General features: G+C 38.4%; 1 protein-coding gene across 1 annotated transcript in view; it reads right to left on the minus strand.

Moving 5' to 3' along the window:
- RBKS (ribokinase) overlaps window positions 1-12,074 on the minus strand; it is a 69,750-nt gene that overhangs the window by 31,801 nt on the left and 25,875 nt on the right. The window contains exons 4-5 of the mRNA XM_074897060.1: window positions 10,617-10,679; window positions 3,842-4,006 (exon numbers count right to left, since the gene is read on the minus strand). Of these exons, the coding sequence (XP_074753161.1) occupies window positions 3,842-4,006; window positions 10,617-10,679 (228 nt within the window). The remainder of the gene's footprint in view (window positions 1-3,841; window positions 4,007-10,616; window positions 10,680-12,074) is intronic.

Consider the following 12,074-nt stretch of genomic DNA (forward strand, 5'->3'; position numbering starts at 1 on the left):
TATTATAATAAACTCTTTTAATTATATGATCAAATACCACTGAAAAACAGCATGTGATCATATAATTAAAGACTGCAACATAATACATATGCAGAAAGGAGACAAATTAAGGTTTCACAGGCAACCTTAACTCTTACATTTCCTGTTTTCTGAATTGCAACTGTAATAAATTTTTTTAAAAACACAAATCATCAAGGTATACTTTTCTAGGCAACAAACAAACAAACAAACAGCACATATTAGAAAACAAACTGTCATGTGGTATCATATCGACATAGACATGGGTCAGAAGCAGCACTGGAAGTGCTCCAGCTTGGATTTTAAGTAATAGAGACTCATCATGAACAGGCCGTAATACATGACTATTAGTTTGCTCCCATATTTAATATCTGCAGAGCAGGGGGAAATAGAAGAACCCTAAAATTCTCTTTCAGGCTGTGAAGAGCATGGTTTGTGAATAGGGTAATCTGTTTGGTCTCTCTGAGGAACACCAAATTATTTTCTGCCCAAATTCTTTCTCTCCATTTGCCAAGATCCATTCTCCTCACCTAGTTTCCATTCTTCATGCTTCCCTGCATAGGCACTATGCAATAGTAACGTTTTCCACTCAAATTTCATCACATTGTTATCTCTTTTGCTCCCCCTCCTACACTTTCTTTTTCCCACTGCCAGTACCCACAGCCTACTCCCTGATTCTACCTCCATATTCCAATCTCTATTCAACAAATCCTATTCTCTGTTCCAATTTTGCTCCCTTTTTGGTTTCTCTCTTCCTTCTTCCTCTGCCACCCCCAAAATCAAGCAAATTCCTCCTACGCTTCTCTTGTCTGAAACGTACTCTCCCTCCCCAGGACTCCCATCCAGCTTTGTCTCTGTATTCAAATCAAGCAAGCTCCAGCTCTGTACTTCCTGGGCCCACAAGAGTTCTTTAACAGTATAAAAGAAGTTGCCTAAAACCAGACTCAGGAATTACACTGGAAGTCATGCTGCCCACATGGACAACTGCCTACGTGGACAGACTCTCAGGGGAAGCTAGCCGTGAAGCTCTAACAATTTTCCCAAGTCTCTGTGAAAGGTAGTTATTTTCTAAAGGCAGATAATACAGTAAAAATCAGGCAGATTTCCATACTGTTGTAAAGGCTTATCTTTAAAAGAAAGCTCCCTTCCTATCAAGTCTTAAGTAAATTTTAAGGTAGCCAGTATTTATAATTTAAAAGAGGTTAGGGTGGGAGGCATTTCCCGTTGCCTGGTTTCTGCAGCCACTATGCTTTGGCAGAAATTACAGAGTTTAACCACAGACAAACAGCTGATATGAAAAACTGCAGCCCAACATTTAAAAAGTTAAAGCACCTGAAAAAGAGATCCTTTACTTGCAAGTGACACGGAACTTTAATAACTGATGCTGGTTCCAGCCCATTCTTCACTACAGTATTAACAGGCTGGATGCTATCAGCCATCTTTTATGGAGTCTGTCATTACAGAAGTCCAAAAACTGCTTTACAGCATTTGATATACAATAACATTTTGCCCATCAATGAAGTGGTCCCCCTCTTGGAAGCAGCAGCAGCTTCCCAGCATGTGGCCATTAAAAACCTAGAATTTCCCAGTCAGATTTCCACTACAATTTATACTCACTTCATAAAACTATTCACAACCCTCCCTCCTTTCCTTCCCTGCCTTCCTTCCTTCTCCCCAAGATTGTTACAAGATCTTTAACAATCAGTGCCACAACGAGAGGATGTCAGAACATGAGATGTCCCTCTCTAGCTTAAAGATCCAGGTGTTGTTCACTGAACAGAAGCAAAGGGTTCTTGTCTGTGTGTCCACACTCTTTCTCCATCTTATTGTTTCTTTCTTTCAGTAAGAATGAAGAAAAACAAGCAAAAAACCCCTTGAAACAGAGGTTTGAGGCATCTGGGTATGCATCTGGTTTAAACAAAAATAGTCTAGTGCACATCCTAACATGCAGTACTGCATTAAACATGAGGGTATTGCAGGCTAAAAGAAGGGAAATTGCATTAACAATTTACAGTTGGCTAAGGATAGATTTTTACAGTGTTACAAACTCAGCTGTTTACTTAGATCTGACTGCACATGACATTTGAACATGTGTAGCCTATTGCTTTAAAGCAGAAGCAACCGAAGCCTTCCTGATAGGAGCTGCACAATGATTCCAGACTGACAGCACAGAACTACAGCTGGCCCACAGTTAACTACTATCTCTTCTCGATATATTGTGCTGTCTACAGTTGCTAAATGCTGGCATGCCTGTTCCATGTATCAGGTTTGGATTTTCTTAAACTGCCTTTAAAAAATACTATATTTTCTTCTGTCACAACCTGGCATCTTGCCATATGAGGGTGACAAAAGTGTGAAGCATCTTACCAAAACTATGCAGAGTTAGAAGCAGACAAAATAAGTCATGGATATTGACTCATGACTCAACTATAGTCCATTAACCACTAGATTAAGAATGCTTTTATCCATTTTCATAAAGCATAATGAAAATATATAGCAGGCTCTGTTCCCTGCTCATATATTTAAGCATTCCAGGTGCTACTCAGTTTTCTGAGGTTTTTACTTTTTAATTAGATTTGCATGAACTCAGTTTTGACATTTCAAACAGAAGTGAAAATAATTTTTCTGCACGCACAGTTCTGTTTACAGTTTATAACTATTACCACCACAGTTTCAGAGCCACTCTCTCCCAGCCTTGCATCTAACATAGATGCTTAAAATCAACACAAAGTACATGATCATGATGTATAAAGTTCTGCCACATTTGACATCTCCACTAGTGCGTGAACGCTAGTGATCACAACAGGTGCATGACAGAGCTCAGTGCGGAAGGAGGACTGAAGAACCAACAATCCTGACATGCTATGATCTACTGGAGCAAGCCTGGGCCCAGCTGCAAGGAACCAGTTAGTTCTGATCCTAGTTCCATCCCTGACCTGCTGCTCATGATTGACCATATTATTAGCTGTCCCCTCCCAGTCTTATCTTCTGGATAGACAAGAACATATTTTTAATCTCATATAGATGCCTCACTTGCATAATTATTTATATAGTGTTCAAATACAGCAGTAATTGTGCTTGAGTAACTGAAGGCATTACAGGCACTTGGAACAACAAATCCTCATGTCAGTAGAGAAACCCCATCCTGTTCAAGCAAGATGTCACCTTTTATCTACATATAAGCTACACTGAAGGAAAAATGGCCTACATTTAAAAGTACAGCACAGTAAAAATTTACTAATAATTTCACAGATGATGCCTCTGTCTACTCAATGGCAGCATGCCAAGTCACACTCTAAGAATTCTGGTTAAGAAGAAAAAGCTTTTTTTTTTTCTTTAGGGATGTTAACTTCTGTACAAAAAACCCACAGCCATACCTACTGCTACACTGGGAGAACAAGGGCATAAAATCTGTTTTTGAGGTCATTTAATTTACTCTGTGTGGAACTCTACTGACTTGCATTCATTATGCTTGTTCTGCTCTGGAGTAATACCAGAGTCAGGCCCATAGTTCCTGACCTAACAACATTATACTGCATGTAGTCACAGCATGAAAACAGGAGGAAAGGCAGCACCAGACATATACGGGCCGATTATAAGGGTATGGGTTGACTTGCCATTCAAGGTAAACACTGCAAAAATTTAAAACTGAATTCAGTTTTCATTAGCATAGCATGAATTTGTTGGCTATTGTTTCCTTTCTAAATAAAACTAGTATGTAAGAAACCAGAATAGACCACAGAATCTTTATTTAGAAAGCACGACAAAGAATATTTTTCATGCAACACAAATGAGGGAGACGGAATGGCTTATGTTAAATTACCTCCACTGGCACGTGCCATTTTCAGAGCTTCAAGAGAAACAGCAGGGGTTATTTCTAGCTGGCAAACAACCACTTTGGCTTTACAGATGACATCAGAAGCCCTCTTCAGGTCTTCAAAATTTAAAAGCAGGTTGGCTCCCGGGACTATGACAATAACGTTCTGTCCTAAAGAGAAGATATTGTGGTTTTTACATTAACTTTTGCAATAAAGTATGTAAAATAATTCCTTACTTTTCTACAATAAATTTCACATGAGTATTTCAATTTGCTTTCCAAAAACCCCCCACTAAAAATGTATGCATTGCTGAAATTTTCAAATATCCAAAGATTTCAGGAGATAATCAAAAAGTTCGACGGACACTGCACAACAAATGCAGTATATATTTTTTTGGGAAGTCATGTATGGGCTTTCCTCAGACTTATTTTTGTGTTTTCTGGGAAGCACTGTACTAGTAACAGTCAAGATGGGGGACATACGCTAAGGCTGACATTTGCATTTTCCTAAAAAATTCCAGCAGCCCTTGGAAGAGAAAAGCATCAATGTGATTACTGAGTTCATATGCCAAAAATGCCATAAAAATTATAATTCTCCCATCATCTGGGAAGAGAGAATATTTCACACACTTATGAAAATTATGCATGTTCTTTGAACTTCAGAGAAGCAGGTTTGCTCCATTTACCTGCGACACTTCAAGTTAGAGCCCATAAACATCATGAAAACCAGAATCAGCTTGCCACCAAAACCAGCAAGGTAATGCCTGTGTCTAAGAAAAGTTTTATCAGAAGTGAGTAAAGAAGGTGGGTGACAGATTCTTCTGCACTTAAAGCTGGCCAGCAGAAGGGTCTAAGCAAAGCTATACATGCGGAAGCACAGCAGTATCTCAAAGCATGTCTAAGATCCTTTCCATTCTTGTTTGTTTTACAGTTAGGTGAGGAGGTTCATTTACGCAGGTTCCAAATATTCTTTTGCTTTTCTTCAGACATGCAAGTTGCTTTCTTTTATTGCAGTTTCTTTCTTTCATTCTTTCTTTTTTTAATCTCTGTTACAACACCTAGAGACCTTCAGGCATGGGTGCCTTCAAATTAAAATTTATTATTAATCACTCAGGTATTAAATTCAATAAGTCAGTTGTTCCTTGATTTACAGGCTCAGCCCGCCCCCGCTGAAGATTCCTTTAAGGACTGCCAATCATTAAAGGCTACCAATTCTGCAATGAACTGAATTACTCTGTAAATAAATATTTATGTTTTTAAATACATTATTTTTGTTGAATGCGACTTCAAAGTCCTTTGAATAAGAACTGTGCAAAGCTTGCCTCCCTAAATATGTTCTGAAAAGAAAGCAGGACAATGGAAAGAATAATATAGTGATCTCAGAGGGAGGGGCCCAAGCTTTCCAAAGCAATTCTGCTGTCAATGGTTTGGTACAGAACAGCTGCATATGAAAAGCAAAACCTCAGCATTTAAAGCCAACGCCCTGCTTTTCAACAGACAATGATGGGCATCTCGGATAAAAAAAAAAAAAAAAAAAAAAAAAAAAAAAAAGAAACAACCTTCTGCAACAAGTAAATGCTGTCAAAGTTATCTGGATCCTGTTGAGGAAAGATTCAAAGGCAAATTGCACCTATTTTGCCAAGCATATATTTTGAAAGCTTATAGGGTGCAGCAGCTCAAACAGTAAAAGGCAGGGAATAAGTAGATAAGTAGTACAAAAATGTATTTCGTTTCTGCCTGGACTCTGTGCTACCTAGAATCTCAGACTCTATCCACACGTCTTGCTGCATTATCTTGCTGAACTATTTAGCTGTACTGACATGTATATTATTATTAGACTTTAGAGCTAATGGCCCAAGGGGATAAGGAAGGCTGTTTGTTTAAACCCACATGTGCAAATTCAAGGTAGCCCATGCTGCACTGGATCACAGTCAGAAGCTTTTCTTTGTAACTACAAAAGGTCAGAGACTTAAAGTCTGCTTTCAATCCTGCCAGGGAAATGCAGTACCTACTGCAGTGTAACAGTCCGGACAGGCTTAACGCAAGCTTTAGAGAAAAACCCACATTCTGTTCTTAGCTACATATACCACACTAACTGTGAATGACAGCAGTCACCACAAACTTACACCAGTGTGCATGAAAGCAGAATCTGGACCCATGCACTCACAATTAATACCAGAATTTTGTATTACTAGCAATCATTTTGTTGAAAGCAATTATTTCTTGCCAGGGAAATCAGATGGGAAATCAGCACCAGGGACAACAGAGTTAAAGACAGATGGCAAAGAGGGGTGGGATTCATCTTGTCCAACATTAACTAATTGTTAAAGTTTAAAAAAAAAATTTCTACATTCTAGAAAATTCTAAGAAAACGGATTTCTAAAAATTAGTTTTCTAGGTTCCTTCAACAAGGAGGAGAGACAAGTATTTTCAGAATTGTTTTAATCTTAGGTATCTGAGAAGAAGATAAACTGTTGTCTGGAAATGCCTATGAATCTCTGTTAACTCTAAGTGAAGCCTTAAGCCATACACCTAGCTTTGAAACAGCTCAAGTGAGGTAAAATGTTGCCCACACTAAGAATTAGAAAAATGCACTTGCTGCATTACAGTTAATTCTAACATATCACTACTTAGACTAAAAATTCTCAGCTTTGATGGGAGCATCTACACAATTTTAAGTTTTGCAGACATCAGCTAAAATATTAGGGGCCACATTCACAGTTGCTATAAGCTAGAACTGCTAAATGAAGCTGATAAACTTGTGCAAGCTTACACCAGATGGGGATTGGGTCCAATCAATACTTAAAACAGTGTGAATGCTGCATATGTAAATACTGTCCTCAGTTGGGCTTCTAAACCTGCTGCTGTCACTTCTTAGAAAGATGGGTAACTCAAGCTAGATTTTTTTACAAGTGTCATTTTATAGATGGCACCAGATGAGAAGTGCCAGTGTAAGAATCAAAGGCAAACCAGTAAACATCATGGTGCAATAACTCTCAATTTTTAAAATGGGATGACGAGACTAAAAGCCATCAGTAGTGCTTAGAACTCACCAAAATCTCAAACAATGCAATTATAACAATAGCTGCAGAGCTTCTGCATAATAATTCATAGGGAAAAGAGATTATATTTGTGACCAGAAAAGAATATTACAAGAGAAACATTTGCTGCCAAATCACACAGTTCATGAATATGAGGGCAAGTTTTGGGTGTGTCATGGTATCATAATTTCTATGCAGTTACTTGGTAGGAGCATTGAATAGTCTTGTACACAAAACATTCATGATGAATGTCAACACACAGAAATTCTGTAAAAATTCAGGTGACATTTCTTCATAATGCTGAAGATTCAAAACAAAGATTTTCTCTTTGGAAAGTATAATTCAAACAAGCTGGCATGTGTATTCTAAGCTTGCCTTGTTTATTTAGCCTTATCTAAATATATATTTTGAATGTTTTTTTACTAGTAGTGCTTTGGTATTGAAGGTACATTCTCTTGCAAAATAATGCCTATTCACTGTTCATGAATGATTAATAACTTTATCGTAAAGTCAGCACAATGCCTATCTCAAGTGAGGGTTATCTCCCAGTGTTCTGTGTTAGGTGAGCTTTAAGTCCTAACTTGCAATAATCAAGAGCACTTTAATCATGACCTGCCAACCTCTGTTGTCCTTCCACTGAATTTTTGCTACGAACACGGAAGTTGTCAGACTGGTCCACTCAGGCCAGCTTAATGGCGCCGTCAACAGTCAGTACCAGATATGGACCAATGCAATAAATTTCACAGGTGATCATGTAAAAAGTTGCCCATAAAGAACTTTTTTCCCTCCCTATGTGTGTACGTAAAAGTACAACACACATCACTTTATGGGGTTCTTACCATTCAATAGCACACTGTTGGCAGAAGGTGTGCTAAGTGACAGAGCTAGTGGAAAGAAGGCAGGCTGAAAACGGAAACAAAAGCTGGGGCTCACAGTGAAAACGGAAACAAAAGCTGGGGCTCACACTGGTGCGATGCACCTCAAAGAAAATGTGTTAAGAAAAGCAGCTGCATGTACCAGCTACTCTCCTTAAAAGAGAAAGTATGGATTCGAAGTGTACAGGGTCCTGGTAAACTTAATCTTGTGTTTAGTCAAAACCTATCTGAAGAGGGAGTTGCATAACAACTGAAAGGAGCACAAGGTTCCAGAAAAAGATCTCTGCACAGATTTCTGAGACCAGCCCAGAGGGAACCTTTGCACATCTCTGCGTTGCATGTTTTCCAGTGCAGCCCTATAAACATCTCTGCACCATTTTACATTAAAGCAGGGAGGAGTTTCTTTTTTTGAAACTACACTGCATTGTCCCAGAATATAATGCAGCTTGGAGAATATCAGATGTGCCTGATAATTTTCAAATTTTTAGCACTTTACCAATTACGATAATGGATGAGTGATAGCTGTGCAATTCAGTAACCAGCAAAAATCTTCCCAGAAATTCAGCATCACCAGCTAGACAGACACAGATAACCTCAAGGAAAGTTTACTTTCTTTTCCTCTGCCTTCACTCATCCATCGCAGTCTGCTTCTTCTACTTGAGTATCTCTCCTACTTCTGCCTGGGATTTTACTCAGTTGGTTGGAGTTGGTATTTTCCCCAAGTATCGGTACTTGTAAACAACTGTAAGATGACATGCAGGTTAGGTGTGTGAAAACACAGCAATTAAAACTTGGCGATTTAAAGAGATGATACCTATGTTTTGTATTTGTCCCTCGTTGTCTTAACACAAAAAAACCATCACCACCCCCAACTTCAAATGATTCCCTTTCAGGTATAATTTGAATTAGCAGAAACCACTTTACATCAGTGTATTGAATGCTGTGGTGTTTCAGCTATGCCAGCACAACTACTGTGGTAAAACATGCATGTGTAGACAAGCCCTTTGAAAAGTGCTGTAAAACCTGTTTAGGTCAAATCAGCCAGGTTTCTACAGGAAAAAAAATATTGTCTCTTGTAACAGCAAAGCACATAAGTACTGCTATTTTATTGCAATTTACTCAATTTAGGCGCCAGATGGTTTTAGAGAGAAGTAACAACCAGAACCATTATCAATTCTGTGCATCTGTTTGCTTTATAGCATAGTTCTGACCAGGTTTGCTCTTCCACTAGATTTTAAATGAAATCTGAGGCCAGTGGTAACTTAGTTTAGGATTTTTCAGTTTCCGAAAGAAAGAAACTACCTGACATTATGCATTATTCATCTCAATAAATGAATCACAGGACTACCAGAGACCATTCACATTGACACTAAAATGTAAAATATCCTTCTGTGAACCTCATGGCACTGAACAGTTTCCCCTTCCCAGTGCTTATAATGGTTTCAGATCCACAAGATGGTTTTATTCCTTATCCTTCAGAAAAATTTACGGTGGTATCATTTTAACAGGTCATCCTCTGTTCATTCGGATTTAGACCATGTTTATCTTAGTGGGCCATGCATATGAATTGGGAAGTAATAAGACTGTTTCTTATCCAGCTATTCTGGACAGCAAACCTAGTGCAAAACACAGTTACATGTACAAAACTGTGATGCCTGGGAGCGTGCTGCTGTATTCTCACTGTCTCTCCTATATACAATGGCCAGAGTACTGACTGTATGTGGCATAAGAAAGATGTTCTTAATAGTTACTGTGATAATTTACCTGCTGATCCAAACCAAGACAAGGAGGTGGAAGTTAGAGGCAGGTATCTAGTTTACTCAATGTATTACAGGTACCTTCTGAATTAGAGTTGTCATGCAAGGCTTGGATTAATCTTACTTAGGGAAAATTAAACTCACATCTCGAACTAATTTGCCTAGTTTTCCTGAATGTTCCTGTGTAGACTTGCCTTTAGTCACAGTTCCTTCCCAGGTTTGCTCCTGGAGTGAATAGTCATGCTTCCTTTACCATTTTGAGCTGTAGCCCAATGTACTACCATCAGGTTACACAGGAACTTGTTAAGTTGATGTGTCAGCTAAGCTGTGGTAACTGTTCAAATGAAGCCTCTTATATGCACCAAAAGTGAACTAATCCAGCCACACTTAATTTGTTATGTTTGCATAAACATCTGTCCTGAGCTCTAAATTTTGATCCAGACACATGTAATTCTCCTAAGACCTCTCAATAACAGAAGTTGCCTGAGGAGAAGATAAACAGAAAGTTTTCAGAGGATAATTTAGCAGTCCTGAAGAAGACTATGAAAATAAGTGCAGTGTCCTGCAATATGACAGTAAAGGCGCAGGCTAAGGAAAATTAACACAGAAAAAACAAATATGCCATTTCCCTGTGTATGCATCACTGCAGATGCAACCTGGGATCAAGAATTGTGGTAATATTACAAGATCAACATAAATATACTAAGGACAATTCCTTTTCCTGATTCAGGGCATAATGACTCAGTGTGCTCAGGAGGCAAACCCTCTCCTCCCAGTAAAAGTGCTTGATAAGTTGTGGTGGAAAAAGGAGAGCTTTAACCTTCTGCTGCACTGTGTGTTCTGGCCAATGTAAAACTAGATAGATCAGCTGACTGACAAAATTATGGCTATCACACTGCTAATCTAAGCCTCTTATACTGCTGTTTTTAGGTACCTTATCCTACAACATTGCCTGTTATAAAAGGAAGTGCAAGAATGAGTGAATAATGATGGAAAAAATGGAAGATGTAGAAAAAAGTAATTCCACAATTAACAGTGACAAGGCAAAGGTTTCTTTTATGGCTGTAGAGGCAGAACAAAGAGGACAATTCAGAGTAGAAATGTGTACCTTCACTGTTGACAATTATTGAAGCAGTTCCAGTAGCAGCATCTGCAGTCTGACCTACAAATGCTAAGAAAGGGAAAAGTTACAGCATGCATTCGTTCAATACTTTACTTTCAACCAATAGCATGTGATGCAGTTTAATTGAATTAAATCTAAAATGAACCCATAACCTCCAGCAATTTAAAAATGCTAATTACTCTTTCATGTGCAACAATGCCAGAGAAGCTAACAACAACAAAAAGTGTTAATTTACACCCACAAAACAGAAATGCGAATCCAACATTCTTTAATTTGGCTACATCACTGCTTTAGAGAAAGCATGCTATTTATACAGACTTCTCAGGCACTCTACTCCTACATGGAAGTATTTCTTTTATCCAATAAAACAATAGAGTCAAGGCTGGAGAAAACAAAAATATTAAAACAACACCGCATTTAATTCCATGTAGATTTGCATTTCAGCAGTAATATTAACATGTGCTATGAAGGCAGTGGTGAGGCTGTATGTTTCCTCTTTGGATTATTATTCAGATAAATTAACTAGCAGTGAGGCTGGCAGCACTGTCTATTATAAAGATTGTTCCATACTTACTACTGTAAGAACCTGTTTTCAGCTGTCAGCAAATTTGTCAAATATTAACCAGTGGTCCGAAACTTTCTATGACAGGTGGGGTTTTTTTTAGGTAAAACTGTAGTAGAAAACTGTCAAAAAAGTTGAGAGTTATTTTTCCCAAGAAATGTATTTGAGAAAAATCTACTGTTTTGTTTAAGAAATTCTGGTGACCATTTGTTTGAGAGGCTCTGGTGTTCTAATATTTTAGAACATGGACTTGATGCTGGGCGAAAGTTGGCTTCTCTCTTGTGCCGATTTAAAAATCTGCTCAAATTTGAACAAAGCTGAAAAAATACATAACATCATGCTCATTAAGTATTGCAGGTACTCGCCCTGGAGGTACTCTTATCTAACTCAGATTTACAAGGGTCAGAGCAGAACTTTCCTTGCAATTATAGCTTCATTTCACCATGAGTTAGGTTGGCACACTGGAATTGAAAGCAGAGAACTTGTGTCTTCTGTGCTCTCAATGCTCTTCCTGCAGAAAATAAGTAGCATCAGCAGCAAGCTGCTCGGTTCAAATGTGAGAGAGAGAGAGTAACACATCAGTAAAGGTTTAAATGGTCTGAGCAGCACTGGTAGCTGATAAGTTGTGGAGCACAGGAAAACTGGGAAAAGGGAAAATTACAAAACAGATTGAAATTGGAAAGAAAAAGGGTAAGGTGGTATGTTAGGAAACAGAAGAGCAATGTAAACAATGCAGACATATGACAAGGATCCAGGATATGCAAGTTGGCAGAACTGCATTACGGTAAGGATTTTCATCCAGTACCCAGCATCCTTATGTATAACAACAGGGATAGGCTTGACAATGATTAAACTGAGATGAAAAGCCAGGGACTGAAATA

The sequence above is a fragment of the Athene noctua genome, chromosome 1 (assembly GCF_965140245.1).
Source record: "Athene noctua chromosome 1, bAthNoc1.hap1.1, whole genome shotgun sequence".
Lineage (NCBI taxonomy): Eukaryota > Metazoa > Chordata > Aves > Strigiformes > Strigidae > Athene > Athene noctua.